This window comes from Zonotrichia leucophrys, unplaced genomic scaffold (assembly GCF_028769735.1).
Source record: "Zonotrichia leucophrys gambelii isolate GWCS_2022_RI unplaced genomic scaffold, RI_Zleu_2.0 Scaffold_169_101766, whole genome shotgun sequence".
Lineage (NCBI taxonomy): Eukaryota > Metazoa > Chordata > Aves > Passeriformes > Passerellidae > Zonotrichia > Zonotrichia leucophrys.
The window spans coordinates 58,935-83,802 of record NW_026992374.1 but is presented as its reverse complement, the minus strand read 5'-3'; the positions used below and the strand labels follow the sequence as shown (position 1 = coordinate 83,802).

The window sequence follows — 24,868 nt, the reverse complement described above, 5'->3', positions numbered from 1 at the left end:
CGGGGTCACTCAGGGGTCACTCAGCGTCCGGCACGTGACCTTCACTGCAGAGACACACAACTTCCCCACCGGTCAGTCTGGGGTCACCTGGGGTCATCTGGGGTCATCTGGGGTCAGCCAGGGGTCACTCAGGTCATGGGGTCACTCAGGGGTCACTCAGCGTCCGGCACGTGACCTTCACCGCGGAGACACACAACTTCCCCACCGGTCAGTCTGGGGTCAGAGGTCACCCAGGGGTCAGCCAGGGGTCAGTGGTCAATGGTCAGTGGTCAGTGGGAATGGTCAGTGGTCACTCAGGTCATGGGGTCACTCAGGGGTCACTCAGCGTCCGGCACGTGACCTTCACTGCAGAGACGCACAACTTCCCCACCGGTCAGTCTGGGGTCATCCTGGGGTCACGGGGTCACCCAGGGGTCAGCCAGGGGTCACTCAGGTCATGGGGTCACTCAGGGGTCACTCAGTGTCCGGCACGTGACCTTCACTGCAGAGACACACAACTTCCCCACCGGTCAGTCTGGGGTCACCTGGGGTCACGGGGTCACCCAGGGGTCATGGGGTCACTCAGGGGTCACTCAGCGTCCGGCACGTGACCTTCACTGCAGAGACACACAACTTCCCCACCGGTCAGTCTGGGGTCACCTGGGGTCATCTGGGGTCAGCCAGGGGTCATTGGGAATGGTCAGGGGTCACTCAGGTCATGGGGTCACTCAGGGGTCACTCAGCGTCCGGCACGTGACCTTCACTGCAGAGACACACAACTTCCCCACCGGTCAGTCTGGGGTCAAAGGTCATCATTGGGGTCATCTGGGGTCACGGGGTCACTCAGGGGTCACTCAGGTCATGGGGTCACTCAGGGGTCACTCAGCGTCCGGCACGTGACCTTCACCGCCGAGACACACAACTTCCCCACCGGTCAGTCTGGGGTCACCTGGGGTCACACAGGGGTCACGGGGTCACTCAGGGGTCACTCAGGTCATGGGGTCACTCAGGGGTCACTCAGTGTCCGGCACGTGACCTTCACTGCAGAGACACACAACTTCCCCACCGGTCAGTCTGGGGTCACCTGGGGTCAAAGGTCACCCTGGGGTCAGCCAGGGGTCACTCAGGTCATGGGGTCACTCAGGGGTCACTCAGTGTCCGGCACGTGACCTTCACTGCGGAGACACACAACTTCCCTACGGGTCAGTCTGGGGTCACCTGGGGTCACACAGGGGTCACGGGGTCATGGGGTCACTCAGGGGTCACTCAGCGTCCGGCACGTGACCTTCACTGCAGAGACACACAACTTCCCCACCGGTCAGTCTGGGGTCACCTGGGGTCACGGGGTCACTCAGGGGTCACTCAGGTCATGGGGTCACTCAGGGGTCACTCAGCGTCCGGCACGTGACCTTCACTGCAGAGACACACAACTTCCCTACGGGTCAGTCTGGGGTCAGAGGTCATCCTGGGGTCATCTGGGGTCATGGGGTCAGCCAGGGGTCACTCAGTGTCCGGCACGTGACCTTCACTGCAGAGACACACAACTTCCCCACCGGTCAGTCTGGGGTCAAAGGTCATCCTGGGGTCAGCCAGGGGTCACTGGGAATGGTCAGGGGTCACTCAGGTCATGGGGTCACTCAGGGGTCACTCAGCGTCCGGCACGTGACCTTCACCGCCGAGACACACAACTTCCCCACCGGTCAGTCTGGGGTCACCTGGGGTCAAAGGTCATCGTTGGGGTCAGCCAGGGGTCATTTGGAATGGTCAGTGGTCAATGGTCAATGGTCAGTGGTCAGTGGGAATGGTCAGTGGTCAGTAGTCAGTGGTCAGTGGTCAGTGGTCATGGTCAGTGGTCAGTGGTCATGGTCAGTGGGAATGGTCAGTGGTCAGTGGTCAGTGGTCAGTGGGAATGGTCAATGGTCAGTGGGCAGTGGGAATGGTCAATGGTCAGTGGTCAGTGGGCAGTGGGAATGGTCAGTGGTCAATGGTCAGTGGTCAATGGTCAGTGGTCAGTGGGAATGGTCAGTGGTCAGTGGCCAGTGGTCAGTGGTCAGTGGCCAGTGGTCAGTGGTCAGTGGCCAGTGGTCAGTAGTCAGTGGTCAGTGGTCAGTGGTCATGGTCAGTGGTCAGTGGTCATGGTCAGTGGTCAGCGGTCAATGGTCAATGGTCAATGGTCAGTGGGAATGGTCAATGGTCAGTGGTCAGTGGTCAATGGTCAAAGGTCAGTGGGAATGGTCAATGGTCAGTGGTCAATGGTCAATGGTCAATGGTCAATGGTCAAGGGTCAGTGGGAATGGTCAGTGGTCAATGGTCAGTGGTCAGTGGGAATGGTCAGTGGGAACGGTCAGTGGTCAGTGGTCAATGGTCAATGGTCAATGGTCAATGGTCAGTGGGAATGGTCAATGGTCAGTGGTCAGTGGTCAGTGGGAATGGTCAATGGTCAGATGTCAATGGTCAATGGTCAGTGGTCAGTGGTCAGTGGTCAGTGGGCATGGTCAGTGGTCAGTGGGAATGGTCAATGGTCAGTGGGAATGGTCAGTGGTCAGTGGTCAGTGGTCAGTGGTCAGTGGTCAGTGGTCAGTGGTCAGTGGTCAGTGGTCAGTGGTCAATGGTCAGTGGTCAGTGGTCATGGTCAGTGGGAATGGTCAATGGTCAGTGGTCAGTGGTCAATGGTCAGTGGGAATGGTCAATGGTCAGATGTCAATGGTCAATGGTCAGTGGTCAGTGGTCAGTGGTCAGTGGTCAGTGGGCATGGTCAGTGGTCAGTGGGAATGGTCAATGGTTAGTGGTCAGTGGTCAATGGTCAATGGTCAGTGGTCAGTGGGAATGGTCAGTGGTCAATGGTCAGTGGGAATGGTCAATGGTTAGTGGTCAGTGGTCAATGGTCAGTGGGAATGGTCAGTGGTCAGTGGGAATGGTCAGTGGTCAATGGTCAGTGGGAATGGTCAATGGTCAGTGGTCAATGGTCAATGGTCAATGGTCAATGGTCAATGGTCAGTGGTCAATGGTCAGTGGTCAGTGGGAATGGTCAGGGGTCAGTGGGAATGGTCAGTGGTCAGTGGTCAATGGTCAGTGGGAATGGTCAGTGGTCAATGGTCAGTGGTCAGTGGTCAGTGGGAATGGTCAATGGTCAATGGTCAGTGGTCAGTGGGAATGGTCAATGGTCAGTGGGAATGGTCAGTGGTCAATGGTCAATGGTCAGTGGTCAATGGTCAGTGGTCAGTGGGAATGGTCAGGGGTCAGTGGGAATGGTCAATGGTCAGTGGTCAATGGTCAGTGGTCAGTGGGAATGGTCAGTGGTCAGTGGTCAGTGGTCAATGGTCAGTGGTCAATGGTCAGTGGGAATGGTCAGTGGTCAGTGGGAATGGTCAGTGGTCAATGGTCAGTGGTCAGTGGGAATGGTCAATGGTCAGTGGTCAATGGTCAGTGGGAATGGTCAGTGGTCAGTGGTCAATGGTCAATGGTCAGTGGTCAATGGTCAATGGTCAGTGGGAATGGTCAGTGGTCAGTGGGAATGGTCAATGGTCAATGGTCAGTGGTCAGTGGGAATGGTCAATGGTCAGTGGGAATGGTCAGTGGTCATTGGGTCACTCAGGGGTCAGGGGTCACTCAGGGGTCACTCAGGGGTCACTCAGGGGTCACTCAGGGGTCAGAGGTCACTCAGGGGTCAGACCCGCAGCGTCCCCACCGCTCACTCTGGGGTCAAAGCTCTGTGCAAGGTGGGCGTGGCCACCCATTGTGGGCGTGGCCAGCCAAAGTGGGCGTGGTCACCCATTGTGGGCGTGTCCATCTGAAGTGGGCATGGCCATGCAGGGTGGGCGTGGCCATCCATTGTGGGTGTGTCCATGCAGGGTGGGCGTGGCCATCCGTTGTGGGCGTGTCCATCTGAAGTGGGCATGGCCATGCAGGGTGGGCGTGGCCATCCATTGTGGACGTGACCATGCAGGGTGGGTGTGTCCAGCCAAAGTGGGCGTGGCCATGCAGGGTGGGCGTGTCCACACAAGGTGGGCGTGTCCAGCCAAAGTGGGCGTGTCCAGCTGGGTCTCGCTTGTCTCACCTGTGGTTTTTTTGTTGTTTTTTCACCGTTTTTCCTTGTTTTTTCTCGCTTTTTTCACCGTTTTTCACTGTTTTTTTTTCCTTTTTTCACCGATTTTCCCCATTTTTCCCCCGTTTTCCATCCTTTCCCAGCCGTGGCCCCGTTCAGCGGCGCCACCACCGGCACCGGGGGCCGGATCCGGGACGTTCAGAGCACGGGCAGGGGAGCGCACGTGATCGCGGGCACGGCCGGCTACTGCTTCGGGAACCTGCTCATTCCGGGTGAGGGACACGGAATAGCCCAAAAATGACCCAAAATTCGGGTTCAGCACCCCCAAAAACCCAAAAGATCCCACCCAGAGACTCCTAAAAATCCTAAAATCCACCCCAAAAAAACCCCATAAAAACCAAAATCTGCCCCAAACCCCGGGTGCTTCTTGTACCTGAAAATCCCCCAAAAATTGGTGAAAAATCTCCCAAAAATCTCCCAAAAAAACCCCCAAAAATCCCCAAAAAATCCCCCAAAAATCCCAAAAAAATCCCCCAAAAAATCCCCAAAAAATCTCCAAAAAATCCCCCCAAAATCCCCAAAAAATCTCCCCAAAAAATCCCAAAAAAATCTCCCAAAAAATCCCAAAAAAATCCCAAAAAAATCCCTCAAAAAATCCCCAAAAATCCCAAAAAAACCCCCAAAAAATCCCCAAAAATCCCAAAAAATCTCCCAAAAAATCCCCCAAAATGTCCAAAATATCCCAAAAAATCCCCCCCCAAAATGCCCTAAAAAATCCCCAAAAAATAAAAAAAAATCCACAAAAAATCCCCAAAAATCCCAAAAAAATCCCCAAAAATCCCAAAAAATCCCCCAAAAAATCCCCAAAAAATCCCCAAAAAATCCCCAAAAAAATCCCAAAAAATTTCCCAAAAAATCCCAAAAATCCCCCAAAAATCCCAAAAAATTCCCTAAAAAGTCCCAAAAAATCCCCAAAAATTTCCCAAAAAATCCCCGAAAAATCCCCAAAAAATCTCCCAAAAATCTCCCAAAAAACCCCCAAAAATCTCCCAAAAATACCCCAAAAATGCATCCAAAAATTTCCCCAAAAATATCCCAAAAATCCCAAAAAAATCCCAAAAAATCCCTAAAAAATTTCCCAAAAAATCCCCCAAAAATCTTCCAAAAAATCTCCCAAAAAATCCCCAAAAATCCCCCCAAAAAATTCCCCAAAAATTCCCAAAAATCCCCTCAAAAATTCCCAAAAAATCCCAAAAAAATCCCTCAAAAATCTCCCAAAAATCCCCCAAAAATTTGGGAAAAATCCCTCAAAAATCTCCCAAAAATTTGTGAAAAATCCCTCAAAAATCCCCCAAAATTGAGATTTTCTCGCCCATTTTTTGCCGTATTTTCGCCAAATTTTCGTCTTTTTTCTCCATTTTTTTTTTGTTTTTTTCCCCAATTTCTCTTTTTCCCAAAAATTCTCATTTTTCCCCAATTCCAGGCTACGAGCAGCCGTGGGAGGATCCCCTCTCCCCGTACCCCCCAAAAAAACCCTTCAAGAATTTCTGAAAAATCCCCAAAAATTTGGGAAAAAAATCCCCAAAAATTCCCCAAAAATTCCCCAAAAATCCTCAAAATTTTGGTGAAAAATCCCTCAAAAATCTCCCAAAAATCCCTCAAAAATCCCCCAAAATTTGGGAAAAATCCCTGAAAAATCTCCCAAAAATCTCCCAAAAATTTGTGAAAATTCCTCAAAAATCTCCCAAAAATCCCCCAAAAATTTGGGAAAAATCCCTCAAAAATCTCCCAAAAATCCCTCAAAAATTTGGGAAAAATCCCTCAAAAATCCCTCAAAAATTTGTGAAAAAATCCCTCAAAAATCTCCCAAAAATTTGTGAAAAATCCCTGAAAAATCTCCCAAAAATTTGTGAAAAATCCCTCAAAAATCTGTGAAAAATCCCCCAAAATTGAGATTTTCTCGCCCATTTTTTGCCGTTTTTTCCCCGTTTTTTCGCGTATTTTCGCCAAATTTTCGTCTTTTTTCTCCGTTTTTTTTTTGTTTTTTTCCCCAATTTCTCTTTTCCCAATTTTTGACATTTTTCCCCATTTTCAGGCTACGAGCAGCCGTGGGAGGATCCTCTCTCCCCGTACCCCCCAAAAAAACCCTTCAAGAATTTCTGAAAAATCCCCAAAATTTGTGAAAAAATCCCCAAAAATTCCCAAAAAATCCCCCAAAAATTTGTGAAAAATCCCTGAAAAATCCCTCAAAAATTTGTGAAAAATTTGTGAAAAATCTCTCAAAAATCCCTCAAAAATTTGTGAAAATTCCCTCAAAAATCTCCCAAAAATTGGTGAAAAATCCCCCAAAAATCTCCTAAAAATCCCTCAAAAATTTGGGAAAAATCCCTCAAAAATCTCCCAAAAATTTGTGAAAAATTTGTGAAAAATCCCTCAAAAATCTCCCAAAAATCCTCAAAATTTCTGTGAAAAATCCCTCAAAAATCTCTCAAAAATCCCCCAAAAATTTGGGAAAAATCCCTCAAAAATCTCCCAAAAATCCCTGAAAAATCCCTCAAAAATTTGTGAAAAAATCCCTCAAAAATGCCCCAAAAATCCCTGAAAAATCCCTCAAAAATCCCCCAAAAATTTGTGAAAAATCCCCCAAAAATTTGTGAAAAATCCCTGAAAAATCCCCCAAAAATCCCCCAAAATTGAGATTTTCTCGCCCATTTTTTGCCGTTTTTTCCCCGTTTTTTCGCGTATTTTCGCCAAATTTTCGTCTTTTTTCTCCATTTTTTTTTTGTTTTTTCCCAAAAATTCTCATTTTTCCCCAATTCCAGGCTACGAGCAGCCGTGGGAGGATCCCCTCTCCCCGTACCCCTCGGCCTTTGCGCGGCCGCTCGAGGTCGCGCTCGGCGCCAGCGACGGCGCCTCCGACTACGGCAACAAATTCGGGGAGCCCCTGCTGGCAGGTGGGGAAATTCGGGAAAATTGGGAAAAATTGGGGAAAATTTGGGTAATCTGGGATAATTTGGGAAAATTTGGGGAAAATTTGGGAAAAATTGGGGAAAATTGGGGCAATTTCAGGTCATTTTTGGGGTTTTGGGGCTCAATTTTGGGGCATTTTTAGGAGGTTTTGGGGACATTTTGGGACAATTAATTTGGGATAATTTTGGGAAAATTTGGGATAATCTGGGACAATTTTGGGGCAATTTTGGAAAAATTTGCCACAATTTCGGGCAATTTTTGGGGGATTTGGGGCACAGTTTTGGGGCCATTTTGGGACAATTTGGGGACAATTTTCAGGGATATTTGGGAAAATTTTGGGATAAATTTGGGACAATTTTGGGGGCTTTGGGGACAATTTTCAGGGATTTTTGGGACAGTTTTGGGACAATTTCAGGCAATTTTTGGGAAAATTTGGGATCATTTGGGGCAATTTTGGGACAATTAATTTGGGATAATTTTGGGAAAATTTGGGACAATTTTTGGGGGTTTGGGGCACAATTTTGGGGCCATTTTGGGGCATTTTTAGGAGGTTTTGGGGCCATTTTAGGGACAATTTTGGGACAATTTTCAGGGATTTTTGGGACAATTTGGGGCAATTTTGGGGAGTTCTTGGGACAATTTGGGATAATTTGGGATAATTTTGGATAATCTGGGATAATTTGGGAAAAATTGGGGAAAATTTGGGAAAAATTGGGGAAAAATTGGGGCGATTTCAGGTCATTTTTGGGGGTTTGGGGCTCAATTTTGGGGCATTTTTGGGGCATTTTTAGGAGGTTTTGGGGACAATTTTGGGGCACAATTTTGGGAAAATTTGGGATAATTTGGGACAATTTTGGGGATGGTTTGGGACCAATTTTCAGGGATTTTTGGGACAAATTTGGGACATTTTTAGGAAGTTTTGGGGACATTTTTGGGACAATTTTGGGAAAATTTGGGATAATTTGGGACAATTTTGGGACAATTTTGGGGATGGTTTGGGGACATATTGGGGACAATTTTCAGGGATTTTTGGGACAATTTTGGGGCCATTTTGGGGAGTTCTTGGGACAATTTGGGATAATTTGGGATAATTTGGGATAATTTGGGAAAAATTGGGGAAAATTTGGGAAAAATTGGGGAAAATTTGGGGCGATTTCAGGTAATTTTTGGGGGTTTGGGGCACAATTTTGGGACATTTTTAGGAGGTTTTGGGGACATTTTTGGGACAATTTTGGGAAAATTTGGGACAATTTTGGGGGGTTTGGGGCACAATTTTGGGGCATTTTTGGGGCATTTTTGGGAGGTTTTAGGGACAATTTTGGGGCACAATTTTGGGAAAATTTGGGATAATCTGGGACAATTTTGGGGCCATTTTGGGGAGTTCTTGGAACAATTTGGGAAAATTTGGGATAATTTGGGATAATTTTGGATAATCTGGGATAATTTGGGAAAAATTGGGGAAAATTTGGGAAAAATTTGGGAAAAATTGGGGCGATTTCAGGTCATTTTTGGGGGTTTGGGGCACAATTTTGGGGCATTTTTGGGACAATTTTGGGAAAATTTTGGGACATTTTTAGGAGGTTTTCGGGAACAATTTTGGGGGAAATTTGGGACAATTTTGGGCAATTTTGGGACAATTTTGGGGACAATTTTAGAAAAATTTGCCACAATTTTGGGCAATTTTTGGGGGTTTGGGGCACAATTTTGGGGCCATTTTGGGACAATTAATTTGGGATAATTTGGGACAATTTGGGACAATTTTGGGGCATTTTTAGGAGGTTTTGGGGACATTTTTGGGACAATTTTGGGACAATTTTGGGGCCATTTTGGGGCCATTTTGGGGCATTTTTAGGAAGTTTTGGGGACATTTTTGGGACAATTTTGGGAAAATTTGGGACAATTTTTGGGGGTTTGGGGCACAATTTTTGGGGCCATTTTGGGGCATTTTTAGGGGGTTTTGGGGACAATTTTCAGGGATTTTTGGGACAATTTTCAGGGTTTTTTGGGACATTTTGGGGCTGATTTTGGGGCAATTTTGGGGCGAATTTGGGGGATTTTGGGTTTCTCCAATTTGGGTATTTTGGGGTGATTTTGGTTGGGATTTTTGGCTGATTTTGGGTCAATTTTGGAGTAATTTTGGGCTGATTTTGGGGTGATTTTTGGATGATTTTGGGGCAATTTTGGGGATTTTGGGGCTGATTTGAGGCAAATTTTGGGGTGAATTTGGGGGATTTTGGTTGGGATTTTTGGCTGATTTTGAGTTAATTTGGGGCTGATTTTGGGTTGATTTTGGGCTGATTTTGGGGCCACTTGTGGGGGATTTTGGGGCTGATTTTGGGGCAAATTTTGGGCAACTTTGGGTTTCTCTGATTTGGGTGATTTTGGCTGGGATTTTGGGGCTGATTTTGGGACAATTTTGGGGCTGATCTGAGGCAAATTTGGGTATTTTGGGGTGATTTTGGTTGGGATTTTTGGCTGATTTTGGGGCGATTTTTGGCCGATTTTGGGGCAATTTTTGGGTTGATTTTGGGGCCACTTCCGGTGGATTTTGGGGCTGATTTTGGGGCAAATTTGGGGCAATTTTGGGTTTCTCTGATTTGGGCAATTTTAGCTGGAATTTTGGTTCGATTTGGGGCCATTTGGGGCCGTTTTTTGCCCTTTTTTGCCGGTTTTTTTTGCCATTTGTGCGTTTCTCCGATTCTGGCCGGATTTTTTTGGGGATTTTGGGTAAATTTGGGCGGAATTTGAGGGGTTTTGGGCTTGCAGGGTTCGCCCGCTCCTTCGGGCAGGTCCTGCCCGGGGGGCAGCGCCGGGAGTGGATCAAACCCATCATGTTCAGCGGGGGAATCGGAGCCCTGGAGGACGAACACGTCAAAAAGGAAACCCCGGAGCCGGGTGAGAGCCCGAAAACACCCCAAAAATGACCCAAAAAATGACCCAAAAATGACCCGAAATATCCCAGAAATAACGCACAAAATAACTCAAAAAATAACTCAAAAAATAACCCAAAAATACCCCAAAAAATGTCGTCAAAATGTCCTGAAAATATCCCAAAAATATCCTGAAAATGTCCCAAAAATGACCCAAAAATGTCCTGAAAATTCCTTAAAATGACCCCAAAATTATCCTGAAAATGACCCAAAAATGACCCAAAAATGTCAAAAAATATCCCAGAAATAACCCACAAAATAACTGAAAAAATAACCCAAAAATACCCCCAAAAAATCTCAAAAAATAACCCTAAAATGACCCAAAAATGACCCAAAAAAATCCCAAAATAACCAACAAAATAACTCAAAAAATAATGCAAAAATACCCCAAAAAATGTCATCAAAATGTCCTAAAAATACCTCAGAAATACCCCCAAAAAGTCTCAAAAAATAACCCTAAAATGACCTAAAAATGACCCAAAAAAATCCCAAAATAACCAACAAAATAACTCAAAAAATAACCCAAAAATACCCCAAAAATGGCCCAAAAATGTCCCAAAAATTGCCCCAAAAATGACCCAAAAATACCCCAAAAATGGCCCCAAAATGTCCTGAAAATTCCTGAAAATGACCCAAAAATCACCGAAAAGGACCCAAAAATCACCGAAAATGACCCAAAAATGTCCCAAAACATCCAGAAATAACCCACAAAATAACTCAAAAAATAACTCAAAAATACCCCAAAAAATGTCATCAAAATGTCCTGAAAATTACCCCGAAAATAACCTGAAAATGACCCAAAAATACCCCAAAAATGTCCCCAAAATGTCCTGAAAATTCCCTAAAATGACCCAAAAATTACCCCAAAAATAACCTGAAAATGATCCAAAAAATGATCCCAAAATGACCGAAAAAAGTCCCAAAATATCCCAGAAATAACTCACAAAATAACTCAAAAAATAACTCAAAAATACCCCAAAAAATGTCATCAAAATGTCCTGAAAATATTCCCGAAAAATGACCCAAAAATGTCCCAAAACATCCCAGAAATAACGCACAAAATAACTCAAAAAATAACTCAAAAATACCCCAAAAATGTCATCAAAATATCCTGAAAATACCACCAAAAAATGACCCAAAAATGACCCAAAAATGACCCAAAATATCCCAGAAATAACCCGCAAAATAGCTCAAAAAATAACTCAAAAAACCACAAAAAATGTCCCTAAAATGTCCTAAAAATTCCCTAAAATGACCCAAAAATTCACCCAAAATCCCTCGAATTCCCATACAAAAATCCCAAAAAATCCCTCAAAAATCTCCCCAAAAATCTCCCCAAAAAATCGCCCCAGAAAATCCCCCAAATTCCACACAAAAATCCCTCAAAATCCCCCCAAATTTTCCCAAAAAATCCCCCAAAATTCTCCCCTTAAATTCCCCAAAAATGCCCTAAAAATCTCCCAAAATCTCCCAAATTTTCCCAAAAAATCCAACCAAAAATCCCCCCAAATTTTTCCCAAAAATCCCCCAAAATTCTCCCTTTAAATCCCCCAAAAATGCCCTAAAAATCCACCCCAAATCCCCCAAATTTTCCCAAAATTCTCCCTTTAAATCCCCTAAAAATCCCCTAAAAATTCACCCAAAATCCCCCAAATTCCACACAAAAATCCCCCAAAATCCCCCAAATTTTCCAAAAAAATCCCCCAAAAATCCACCCAAAATCCCCCAAATTTTCCCAAAAAATCCCCTAAAAATCCACCCCAAATCCCCCAAATTTTCCCCAAAATTCTCCCTTTAAATCCCCCAAATTTTCCCAAATTTTTTCCCAAAAATCCCCCCAAAAATCCCTCAAAATCTCCCCCAAAATCCCCCAAATTTTCCCAAAAAATCCCTTAAAAATTCACCCAAAATCCCCCAAATTCCACACAAAAATCCCTCAAAATTTTCCCCTAAGTCCCCAAAAAATTCCCCAAATTTTCCCTAAAAATCCCCCCAAAATCCCCCAAATTTCCACACAAAAATCTCCCCAAATTTTCCCAAATTTCCCCAATTTTTCCGGAATATTTGGATTTTCCGCAGGGATGTTGGTGGTGAAGTTGGGCGGCCCCGTCTACAGGATCGGCGTGGGGGGAGGGGCGGCCTCGTCCATCCAGGTCTGGGGCAAATTCCAGGGATTTGGGGAAAATTGGGAATTTTGGGGGGAAAATTTGGGGGAAAATTTGGGAATTTTGGGGGAAAATTTGGGGATTTTGGGGGAAAATTTGGGGGAAAATTTGGGAATTTTGGGGGAAATTTTGGGAATTTTGGGGGAGAATTTTGGGGAAAATTTTGGGAATTTTGGGGAAATTTTGGGGAAATTTTGGGAATTCTGGGGAAATTTTGGTAATTTTGAGGAAAATTTGGGTATTTAGGGGGGAAATTTTGGGGAAAATTTTGGGAATTTTGGGGGGAAATTGGGAAATTTTGGGGGAAATTTTGGGAATTTGGGGAAAATTTTGGGGAATTTTGGGAAAATTTTGGGGAATTTTGGGGAAATTTTGGGGGAAAATTTTGGGAATTTTGGGGAAATTTTGGGGGAAATTTGGGAATTTTGGGGGAAATTTGGGGTAAAATTTGGGGGAAATTTGGGGCATTTTGGGGGAAAATTTGGGAATTTTGGGAGGATTTGAGGAAAATTCAGGGAAGATTTCTGGGTGAAATTTGGGAGATTTTAGGGGGATTTTTGGAGAGGAATTGGGAGGATTTTTAGGCAGGATTTTGGGAAAATTTGGGATTTTTGGAGGAATTTTGGGTGGAATTTGGGACAATTTTGGGGGATTTTTGAGGTGAAATTTAAAATATTTTTGGGTGGATTTTTGGAGGAATTTTGGGTGGATTTGAGAGAATTTTGGGGGATTTTTGGGTGGAAAATTGGGAAATTTGGGGTGAAATTTTGGGTGGAATTTGGGGGGGATTTCTGGAAAATTTGGGATTTTTTTGGGGAGAAATTTGGGAGATTTAGGGAAGATTTTGAGGCGGAATTTGGAAGAATTTTGGGAGGAATTTGGGAAATTTTAGGAGAATTTTGGAGGAATTTTGGGAGGATTTTAGGGAAGAATTTGGGATTTTTTGGGGGGAAATTTGGGAAAAAAATTTGGGATTTGGGTTGGAATTTGGGGGATTTGATGCAATTTTGGGATTTTTGGGGTTCCTGGGTGAATTTTGGGTTTTTTTGGGTGGATTTTTATGGCATTTTGTTCTTTTTGATGGGATTTTTTTGGGATTTTTGATGGGATTTTTTTGGGATTTTTGATGGGATTTTTGGGATTTTTGATGGGATTTTTTGGGGATTTTTGATGGGATTTTTTTGGGATTTTTGATGGGATTTTTTTGGGGATTTTTGATGGGATTTTTTGGGATTTTTGATGGGATTTTTTGGGATTTTTAATGAGATTTTTTTGGGATTTTTGATGGGATTTTTTGGGGATTTTTTTGGGATTTTTGATGGGATTTTTTTGGGATTTTTTTGGGGTTTTTAATGGGATTTTTTGGGATTTTTTATGGGATTTTTTGGGATTTTTTTGGGATTTTTGATGGGATTTTTTGGGATTTTTGATGGGATTTTTTGGGATTTTTGATGGGATTTTTTGGGATTTTTGATGGGATTTTTTTGGGATTTTTGATGGGGTTTTTTGGGATTTTTGATGGGATTTTTTGGGGATTTTTGATGGGATTTTTTGGGATTTTTGATGGGATTTTTTTGGGATTTTTGATGGGATTTTTGATGGGATTTTTTGGGGATTTTTATGGGATTTTTTGGGATTTTTTATGGGATTTTTTTGGGATTTTTTTGGTTTATTTTTGGGTTTTTGATGGGATTTTTTTTGGGTTTTTAATGGGATCTTTTTGGGGTTTTTAATAGGATTTTTTGGGATTTTTGGGATTTTTTAATGGGATTTTTAATGGGAGTTTTGGGATTTTTGAATGGGATTTTTAATGGGATTTTTGGGATTTTTTAATGGGATTTTTAATGGGATTTTTGAATGGGATTTTTAATGGGATTTTTGGGATTTTTGATGGGATTTTTTTGGGATTTTTAATGGGATTTTTGATGGGATTTTTTGGGATTTTGATGGGATTTTTTTGGGATTTTTATGGGATTTTTTTTGGGATTTTTATGGGATTTTTTGGGATTTTTGATGGGATTTTTTTGTTATTTTTGATGGGATTTTTTGGGGATTTTTTGGGATTTTTTGGGATTTTTTGGGATTTTTGATGGGATTTTTTTGGGATTTTTTTGGGTTTTTGATGGGATTTTTTTGGGATTTTTGATGGGATTTTTTTGGGATTTTTGATGGGATTTTTTGGGATTTTTGATGGGATTTTTTGGGATTTTTGATGGGGTTTTTTGGGATTTTTTTGGGATTTTTTTTGGATTTTTGATGGGATTTTTTTGGGATTTTTGATGGGATTTTTTTGGGATTTTTGATGGGATTTTTTGGGATTTTTGATGGGATTTTTTTGGGATTTTTGATGGGATTTTTTGGGATTTTTGATGGGATTTTTTTGGGATTTTTGATGGGATTTTTTTGGGGTTTTTGATAGGATTTTTTTGGGATTTTTGATGGGATTTTTTTTGTGATTTTTGATGGGATTTTTTGGGGATTTTTGATGGGATTTTTTTGGGATTTTCGCTCTTTTTTCATGAATTTTTTGGGGGGGATTTTGGGATTTTTTGGTCTCTGATTGGAATTATTTTATTTTATTTTATTTTGGGATTTTTGAGATCTCTGGTTTGGAATTTATTTTTTTTTTTGTCTTTTGGGATTTTCAGGTTTCTGGTTGGGATTTTTTGGGATTTTTTTGGGGGATTTTTTGGATTTTTTGCTTTTCCACTCAGGATATTTTTGGGATTTTTGAGGTTTCTGGATGGGATTTTTTGGGGATTTTTTGCATTTTTGGCTTTTCCAGTCAGGATATTTTTGGGATTTTGGGATTTTTCAGGTTTCTGGATGGGATTTTTTGGGATTTTGGCTTTTCCTGGACGGATTTTCTCGGGGTTTTTTGCGTTTTTCTCCATCCTGAATGGATTTTTTTGGGAATTTTTGGTGCCACCCCATTGTCCCCACGGTGTCCCCTCAGGTTCAGGGTGACAACGACACCGAGCGGGATTTGGGGATTTTTGGGGTTCCTGGGTGAATTTTGGGTTTTTCTGGGTGGATTTTAATGGCATTTTGTTCTTTAGGATTTTTTGGGATTTTTGGATTTTTTGTTTTTGAGGGGTTTTTTTGGGATTTTTGTGGATTTTTTGGGATTTTTGATGGGTTTTTTGGGATTTTTGATGGATTTTTTTGGGGATTTTTGATGGGATTTTTTGGGATTTTTGATGGATTTTTTGGGATTTTGATGGTTTTTGGGATTTTTGATGGGATTTTTTGGGATTTTTGATGGGATTTTTTGGGGATTTTTGATGGATTTTTGGGATTTTTGATGGGATTTTTTTGGGGATTTTCAGGTTTTTTCGAATTTTGGGGGATTTTTTGGGGAATTCTTTTGATTTTTTAGGATTTTTTTGGATTCTGGATTTTCAGGTTTCTGGTTGGGATTTTTTTGGGATTTTTTGGATTTTGGGATTTTTGAGGTTTCTGGATGGGATTTTTTGGGGATTTTGCCACTTTTGGGGTTTTCTGATCAGGATTTTTTGGGATTTTGGCTTTTCCTGGACGGATTTTCTCGGGGTTTTTTGCGTTTTCCTCCATCCCGGCTGGATTTTTTCGGGAATTTTCGGTGCCACCCCATTGTCCCTTGTGGTGTCCCCTCAGGTTCAGGGTGACAATGAAGCCGAGCGGGATTTGGGGGCCGTCCAGCGCGGGGACCCCGAGATGGAGCAGAAGCTGAACCGGGTCCTGCGGGGCTGCATCGAGAGCGGGAGCGGCAACCCCGTGAGCTCCATCCATGACCAGGGGGCGCAGGGGGGACAGTGGAGAACTGGGGACATGATGGGGACATTGGGACGGGCGGAACCGTGGCTCCATCCATGACAGGGCGGGAATGGTGAGGGGACATTGGGACATTGGGGACATTGGGGACATTTGGGGACATTGGGGACATTGGGGATGTTGGGGATATTAATGGGGATTGGGGACATTGGGGACATTTGGGGACATTGGGGGCATTTGGGACATTGGGGACATTGGGGACATTGGGGACACTGGGGGATTGGGGACATTGGGGGGATTGGGGACATTGGGGACCCTGTGAGCTCCATCCATGATCAGGGGGCTGGGGGGAACGGTGGGTGACAATGGGGACATTTGGGGACATTAATGGGGATTGGGGACATTGGGGACATTGGGGACAGTGGGGACAGTGGGAACCCCGTGAGCTCCATCCACGACCAGGGGGCTGGGGGGAATGGTGAGGTTGGGGACATTTGGGGACATTGGGGACATTGGGGACATTGGGGACATTGGGGACGTTGCGGAGATTGGGGACATTGGGGGGATTGGGGGGGTTGGGGACGTTGGGGACAGTGGGGATGTTGGGGACGTTAATGGGGATTGGGGACATTGGGAGATTGGGGACGTTGGGGACGTTGGGGATAATGGGGACAGTGTGGGGGATTGGGGACATTGGGGACATTGGGGACATTGGGGACACTGGGGACAGTGGGGGGATTGGGAACCCCGTGAGCTCCATCCATGATCAGGGGGCCGGGGGGAACGGTGAGGTTGGGGACATTGGGGACAATGGGGACATTGGGGACATCATTGGGGACATTGGGGACATTAATGGGGATTGAGGACATTGGGGACATTGGGGACATTGGGGACATTAAGGGGGACAGTGGGGGGACACCATGGGACAAATCCGCGGTGCCAGGCTGATGTCCCCAGTGATGTCCCCAATGTCCCCAACAGTGTCCAGTGTGTCCTCACTGATGTCCCCAATGTCCCCAATGTCCCCAATGTCCCCCAATGTCCCCAATCCCCCAATGTCCCAATCCCCCCAATCTCCCCACTGTCCCCAATGTCCCCAATGTCCCCAATCCCCCCACTGTCCCCAATGTCCCCACTGTCCCCACTGTCCCCAGTGTCCCCAATGTCCCCAATCCCCCCACTGTCCCCACTGTCCCCAGTGTCCCCAATCCCCATTAATGTCCCCAATATCCCCAATGTCCCCAATGTCCCCTCAGTGTCCCCAATGTCCCCATTAATGTCCCCTCTGTCCCCAGGCAATGTCCTCAAGGAGATCTCGGAGCCGGCCGGGGCCGTCATCTACGCCAGCCGCTTCCAGGTCAGTGCCACCCCTGTGTCCCCAATGTCACCAGATGTCACCTCGGTGTCACCTCAATGTCATCTCAGTGCCACCCCTGTGTCCCCAAATGTCACCAAATGTCACCAAACGTCACCTCAGTGTCTCCCTCAGTGTCACCAATGTCACATCAGTGTCACCCCAGTGTCACCCCAATGTCACCCCTGTGTCCCCAATGTCACCTCAGTGTCACCCCAGAGTCACCAATGTCACCCCAATGTCACCCCAGTGTCACCTTAGTGTCACCTTGGTGTCACCCTGTTACCTCAGTGTCACCCTTGTGTCCCCAATGTCCCCAATGTCACCCCAGTGTCACCCGTGTCACCAATGTCACACCAGTGTCACACCAGTGTCACACCAGTGTCACCCCAGTGTCACCCCAGTGTCACCCCAGTGTCACCTCAGTGTCACCCCAGTGTCACCCCAGTGTCCCTAATGTCACCAATGTCCCCAGTGTCACCCCTGTGTCACCAGTGTCACCCATTGTCATCCCAATGTCACCTCAATGTCACCTCAGTGTCACCAAATGTCACCAGTGTCACCTCAATGTCACCAATTTCACCAAATGTCACCCCAGTGTCACCTCAGTGTCACCTCTGTGTCCCCAATGTCACCTCAGTGTCACCAATGTCACCAAATGTCACCCCAATGTCACCAATGTCACCAAATGTCACCTCAATGTCCCCAAGTGTCCCCAAATGTCCCCAAATGTCCAGTGTCCCCAGTGTCCCTAATGACACCAAAATGTCCCCAGTGTCCCCAATGTCCCCAAACCCTTTAACCCCTTCAGTCCCATTATATCCCCCATTGTACCCAATGGACTTGGTGACACTTTTGTGGCACCTTGGTGACATTGGTGACATTTTGGTGGCAGCTGGGTGACCCCACTTTGAGCATCCTGGAGCCCTGGGGCGCCGAGTACCAGGAGTGTCCCCAATGTCCCCAATGTCCCCAAACCCTTTAACCCTTTCAATGCCATGTTGGCCGCCATTGTTCCCAATGGATTGGGTGGCACCTTGGTGACATTGGTGACACTTTGGTGACATTGGTGACACCTCGGTGGCAGCTGGGTGACCCCACCCTGAGCATCCTGGAGCCCTTGTCCCCAATGTCCCCAATGTCCCCAGTGTCCCCAATGTCCCCAAACCCTTTAACCCCTTCAATCCCGTTATTTCACTGATGACATCGGTGACACCTTGGTGACATTGGTGACACCTTGGTGGCCTCGGTGGCAGCTGGGTGACCCCACGCTGAGCATCCTGGAGCTGTGGGACGTGTCTGTGTGTTCCTTGTCCCCAATGTCCCCAATGTCCCCAAACCCTTTAACCCCTTCAATCCCATGGTATCCCCCATTGTTCCCAATGGATTGGGTGGCACCTTGGTGACATTGGTGACACTTTGGTGACACCTTGGTGGCAGCTGGGTGACCCCACCCTGAGCATCCTGGAGCTCTGGGAGGGGTCTGTGTGTCCCCAATGTCCCCAATGTCCCCAAACCCTTTAACCCCTTCAATGCCGTGATATCCCCCATTGTACCCAATGGATTGGGTGGCACCTTGGTGACATTGGTGACATTTTGGTGACACTTTGGTGACATTGGTGGCAGCTGGGTGACCCCACCCTGAAGGTCCTGGAGCTGTGGGAGGGGTCTGTGTGTCCCTTGTCCCCCTCATCTCATGTCCCCAATGTCCCCAATGTCCCCAAACCCTTTAACCCCTTCAATGCCGTGATATCCCCCATTGTTCCCAATGGATTGGGTGGCACCTTGGTGACATTGGTGACAGTTTGGTGACACTTTGGTGGCCTCGGTGGCAGCTGGGTGACCCCACGCTGAGCATCCTGGAGCTCTGGGGCGCCGAGTACCAGGAGTGTCCCCAATGTCCCCAATGTCCCCAAACCCTTTAACCCCTTGCATTCCGTAATGGCCGCCATTGTTCCCAATGGACTTGGTGGCACCTTGGTGACATTGGTGACACTTTGGTGGCAGCTGGGTGACCCCACACTGAGCATCCTGGAGCTCTGGGGCGCCGAGTACCAGGAGTGTCCCCAATGTCCCCAATGTCCCCAAACCCTTTAACCCCTTCAATGCCGTGATATCCCCCATTGTACCCAATGGGTTGGGTGACACCTTGGTGACATTGGTGACACTTTGGTGACACTTTGGTGACATCGGTGGCAGCTGGGTGACCCCACCCTGAGCATCCTGGAGCCCTTGTCCCCCTCATCCCTTGTCCCCAATGTCCCCAGTGTCCCCAATGTCCCCAAACCCTTTAACCCCTTCAATCCCATGATATCCCCCATTGTACCCAATGGATTGGGTGACACCTTGGTGACATTGGTGACATTGGTGACACCTTGGTGGCAGCTGGGTGACCCCACCCTGAGCATCCTGGAGCTCTGGGGCGCCGAGTACCAGGAGTGTCCCCAATGTCCCCAATGTCCCCAATGTCCCCAATGTCCCCAAACCCTTTAACCCCTTCAATCCCGTTATTTCACTGATGACATTGGTGACACCTTGGTGACATCGGTGACACTTTGGTGACATTGGTGGCAGCTGGGTGACCCCACTTTGAGCATCCTGGAGCTGTGGGACGTGTCTGTGTGTTCCTTGTCCCCAATGTCCCCAATGTCCCCAAAGCCTTTAACCCCTTCAATCCCATGATATCCCCCATTATACCCAATGGATTGGGTGACACCTTGGTGACATTGGTGACACTTTGGTGACATTGGTGACACTTTGGTGGCCTCGGTGGCAGCTGGGTGACCCCACGCTGAGCATCCTGGAGCTCTGGGGTGCCGAGTACCAGGAGTGTCCCCAATGTCCCCAATGTCCCCAATGTCCCCAAACCCTTTAACCCCTTCAATGCCGTGATATCCCCCATTATACCCAATGGATTGGGTGACACCTTGGTGACATTGGTGACACTTTGGTGACATTGGTGACACTTTGGTGGCAGCTGGGTGACCCCACCCTGAGCATCCTGGAGCCCTTGTCCCCCTCATCCCTTGTCCCCAATGTCCCCAATGTCCCCAAACCCTTTAACCCCTTCAATGCCATGATATCCCCCATTGTACCCAATGGATTGGGCGACACCTTGGTGACATTGGTGACATTGGTGACACTTTGGTGGCAGCTGGGTGACCCCACCCTGAAGGTCCTGGAGCTGTGGGAGGGGTCTGTGTGTCCCAATGTCCCCAATGTCCCCAAAGCCTTTAACCCCTTCAATGCCATGCTGGCTGCTATTGTTCCCAATGGACTTGGTGACACCTTGGTGACATTGGTGACACTTTGGTGGCCTCGGTGGCAGCTGGGTGACCCCACCCTGAGCATCCTGGAGCTCTGGGGTGCCGAGTACCAGGAGTCCAACGCGCTGCTGGTGCGGCCGGAGGCGCTGGCGCTGCTGCGGCGGCTGGCGGAGAGAGAGAGGTGTCCCCTGAGCGTGGTGGGGACAATCACCGGGGACGGACGGGTGAGCTGGGGACATTGGGGACAATGGGGACACTGGGGACACTGAGGGGTTTGGGGACATTGGGGACATTGGGGACATTGGGGGACATTGGGGACATTGGGGATGTTGGGGGGATTGGGGACCCTGGGGGACATTGGGGACATTGGGGACATTGGGGGATTGGGGACATTAATGGGGACAGTGGGGACATTGGGGATAATGGGGACATTAATGGGGACACTGGGGACAGTGGGGACAGTGGGGACAGTGGGGGGATTGGGGACAGTGGGGACAGTGGGGACACTGGGGGGATTGGGGGGATTGGGGACACCTTGGGGACATTGGGGACACTTATGGGGACATTGGGGATATTGTGGGGTTGGGGGTATTGGGGACATTTTTGGGATATTGGGGACATTGGGGGATTGGGGGATTTGGGACATTGGGGACATTTTGGGGACATTTGTTGTTGATTTTTGGGGGTTTTTTGGGTAATTTTTGGGTGGTTTTGGGGATTTCTTGGGTATTTTTGGGGTGTATTTGGGGTAATTTTTGTGGGTGTTTTTTGGGCTGTTTTGGGGTAATTTTTGGGATGTATTTGGGGTTGATTTTGGGGTAATTTTTGTGGATTTTTTGGGTATTTTTGGGGTATTTTTGGGTGTATTTGGGGGTAATTTTTGCGGGTGTTTTTGGGCTGTTTTTGGGTATTTTTGGGGTGTGTTTGGGGTTGATTTTGGGGTAATTTTTGTGGATGTTTTTAGGGCATTTTTGGGGTATTTTTGGGGTGTGTTTGGGGTTGATTTTGGGGTAATTTTTGTGGATGTTTTTGGGCTGTTTTGGGGTAATTTTGGGGTGTATTTGGGGTTGATTTTGGGGTAATTTTTGTGGGTATTTTTGGGCTGTTTTGGGGTAATTTTGGGGTGTATTTGGGGTTGATTTTGGGGTAATTTTTGTGGATTTTTTAGGGTATTTTTGTGGATATTTTTGGGTATTTTTGGGCTATTTTGGGGGGTATTTGGGGTTTATTTTTGGGGTAATTTTTGTGGCTGTTTTTGGGTATTTTTGGGGTGTATTTGGGGTATTTTTGGGGTGTTTTGGGGTAATTTTGGGGTGTATTTGGGGTTGATTTTGGGGTAATTTTTGTGGATTTTTTGGGGTATTTTTGTGGATGTTTTTGGGGTATTTTTGGGCTATTTTGGGGTGTATTTGGGGTTGATTTTGGGGTAATTTTTGTGGGTATTTTTTGGCTATTTTGGGGTTGATTTTGGGGTAATTTTTGTGGATGTTTTTGGGCTGTTTTTGGGTATTTTTGGGGTGCATTTGGGGTTGATTTTGGGGTGTCCCCCCCCCAGATCGTGCTGGTCGATGACTTGGCCTCGCCCGTGCCCGAGGGGGGGTCCCACGAGGGGCTCCCCACCCCCGTCAACCTGGAGCTGGAGTGGGTGCTGGGCAAGATGCCCCAAAAGGTGAGGGGGGACCCCAAAAACCGACCCAAAATTTGGGGGGGACACCCCGAAATGGGACCCCAAAAACGGCCCCAAAATTTGGGGGGAGGAGCCCAAAAAATACACCCCAAAAAGTGAGTGGGGACCCCAAAAACTGACCCAAAATATGGGGGGGACACCTCGAAATGGGACCCCAAAAACAGCCCCGAAATTTGGGGAGAAGACCCCAAAGTGGGACCCAAAAAACTGACCTGAAATTTGGGGGGGAGAATCCAAAAAAAGGGACCCCAAAAAGTCAGTGGGGACCCCAAAAATGGCCCCAAAAAATGGGGAGAAGCCCCAAAATTTGGGGAGAGGCCCCAAAATTAGACCCCAAAAGGGATCCCGAAATGTGGGTGGGGACCCCAAAAAATGACCCAAAATTGGGGGTAAACACCCAGAAATGGGACCCCAAAAACCGACCTGAAATTTGGGGGGAGGAGTCCAAAAAATACACCCCAAAAAGGTGAGAGGGGACCCCAAAAACCGACCCAAAATTTGGGGGGGACACCCAGAAATGGGACCCCAAAAATCGCCCCAAAATTGGGGAGGAGAATCCAAAAAAGGGACCCCAAAAAGTGAGTGGGGACCCCAAAAATTGACCCAGAATTTGGGGGGGACACCCCGAAATGGGACCCCAAAAATTGACCCAAAATATGGGGGGGGCATCCCGAAATAGGACCCCAAAAACGGCCCCAAAATTTGGGGGGGGACACCCCAAAATGGGACCCCAAAAATGGCCCCAAAATTTGGGGGGGACACCCCGAAATGGGACCCCAAAAATGGCCCCAGAATTGGGGGGGAGAATCCAAAAAAGGGACCCCAAAAAGGTGAGAGGGGACCCCAAAAATTGACCCAAAATATGGGGGGGACACCCCGAAATGGGACCCCAAAAACTGACCCAAAATTGGGGGGGACACCTCGAAATGGGACCCCAAAAATGGCCCCAAAATTGGGGGGGGCACCCCAAAGTGGGACCCAAAAAACTGACCTGAAATTTGGGGGGGAGAATCCAAAAAAGGGACCCCAAGAAGTGAGTGGGGACCCCAAAAATTGACCCAAAATTTGGGGGGGACACCCCAAAATGGGACCCCAAAAACGGCCCCAAAATTTGGGGGGGACACCCAGAAATGGGACCCCAAAAACCGACCCGAAATTTTGGGGGGACACCTCGAAATGGGACCCCAAAAATGGCCCCAAAATATGGGGGGGACACCTCGAAATGGGACCCCAAAAATGGCCCCAAAATTGGGGGGGACACCCCGAAATGGGACCCCAAAAACCGACCTGAAATTTGGGGGGAGGAGTCCAAAAAATACACCCCAAAAAGGTGAGAGGAGACCCCAAAAACCGACCCAAAATTTGGGGGGGACACCCCGAAATGGGACCCCAAAAACCGACCTGAAATTTGGGGGGGACACCTCGAAATGGGACCCCAAAAACGGCCCCAAAATATGGGGGGGGACACCTCGAAATGGGACCCCAAAAATGGCCCCAAAATTGGGGGGAGAATCCAAAAAATACACCCCAAAAAGGTGAGAGGAGACCCCAAAAACCGACCCAAAATTTGGGGGGGACACCCAGAAATGGGACCCCAAAAATGGCCCCAAAATTTGGGGGGGAGAATCCAAAAAAGGGACCCCAAAAAGGTGAGAGGGGACCCCAAAAATGGCCCCAAAATTTGGGGGGGACACCCTGAAATGGGACCCCAAAAACCGACCTGAAATTTGGGGGGGAGAATCCAAAAAAGGGACCCCAAAAAGTGAGTGGGGACCCCAAAAATGGCCAAAAATATGGGGGGGACACCCCGAAATGGGACCCCAAAAATGGCCCCAAAATTTGGGGGGGACACCCCAAAATGGGACCCCAAAAATGGCCCCAAAATTGGGGGGGACACCCCGAAATGGGACCCCAAAAACGGCCCCAAAATGGGGGGGGGGACACCCCGAAATGGGACCCCAAAAACCGACCTGAAATTTGGGGGAGATGGCCCAAAATGGGACTCAAAAAATTGACTCAAAATTTGGGAGCGATGGCCCAAAATGGGGAGCCCCAATTTTAACCTTTTTCCCCCCAAATTTTTGACCCCATTTTTTTTTAATGAACCCCAATTTTAACCTTTTTCCCCCAAAATTTTTTTTAATGAACACCCAAATTTAACCTTTTCCCCCCCAAATTTTTGACCCCAATTTTTTGTTTTATGAACCCCAATTTTAACCTTTTCCCCCCTAAATTTTTGTTTTATGAACACCCAAATTTAACCTTTTTCCCCCCAAATTTTTAACCCATATTTTAACCTTTTCCCCCCAAATTTTTGACCCCATTTTTTGTTTTATGAACCCCAATTTTAACCTTTTTCCCCCCCAAATTTTTAACCCCAATTTTAACCTTTTTCCCCCCAAATTTTTGACCCCATTTTTTTTTTAATGAACCCCAATTTTAACCTTTTTCCCCCCAAATTGGGGGTCCCCAGGAGTTCCACCTGTCCCAGACCCCCCTTCCCCGGCGCCCCCTGAGCCTCCCCCCGGCGCTGTCGGTGCGGGCGGCGCTCGAGAGGGTCCTGAGGCTGCCGGCGGTGGCCAGCAAGCGGTACCTGACCAACAAGGTGGGTCATTGTCACCTCTGTCACCTGTGTCACCTCAATGTCACCTGTGTGTGTCACCTGTGTCACCTGTGTTATCTGTGTGTGTCACCTGTGTTATCTCAATGTGAGCCCGGT

General features: G+C 47.0%; 1 protein-coding gene across 1 annotated transcript in view; it reads left to right on the top strand.

Annotated features, from left to right (window-relative positions):
• The window catches only part of PFAS (phosphoribosylformylglycinamidine synthase), a gene marked incomplete at its 5' end in the record, with an annotated part of 82,197 nt that overhangs the window by 17,959 nt on the left and 39,370 nt on the right, over window positions 1-24,868 (top strand). Inside the window, 10 exons of the mRNA XM_064738090.1 lie at window positions 4,168-4,296; window positions 6,847-6,978; window positions 9,761-9,889; window positions 12,004-12,077; window positions 15,726-15,869; window positions 16,182-16,197; window positions 17,138-17,199; window positions 20,525-20,686; window positions 22,018-22,131; window positions 24,623-24,754. Of these exons, the coding sequence (XP_064594160.1) occupies window positions 4,168-4,296; window positions 6,847-6,978; window positions 9,761-9,889; window positions 12,004-12,077; window positions 15,726-15,869; window positions 16,182-16,197; window positions 17,138-17,199; window positions 20,525-20,686; window positions 22,018-22,131; window positions 24,623-24,754 (1,094 nt within the window). The remainder of the gene's footprint in view (window positions 1-4,167; window positions 4,297-6,846; window positions 6,979-9,760; window positions 9,890-12,003; window positions 12,078-15,725; window positions 15,870-16,181; window positions 16,198-17,137; window positions 17,200-20,524; window positions 20,687-22,017; window positions 22,132-24,622; window positions 24,755-24,868) is intronic.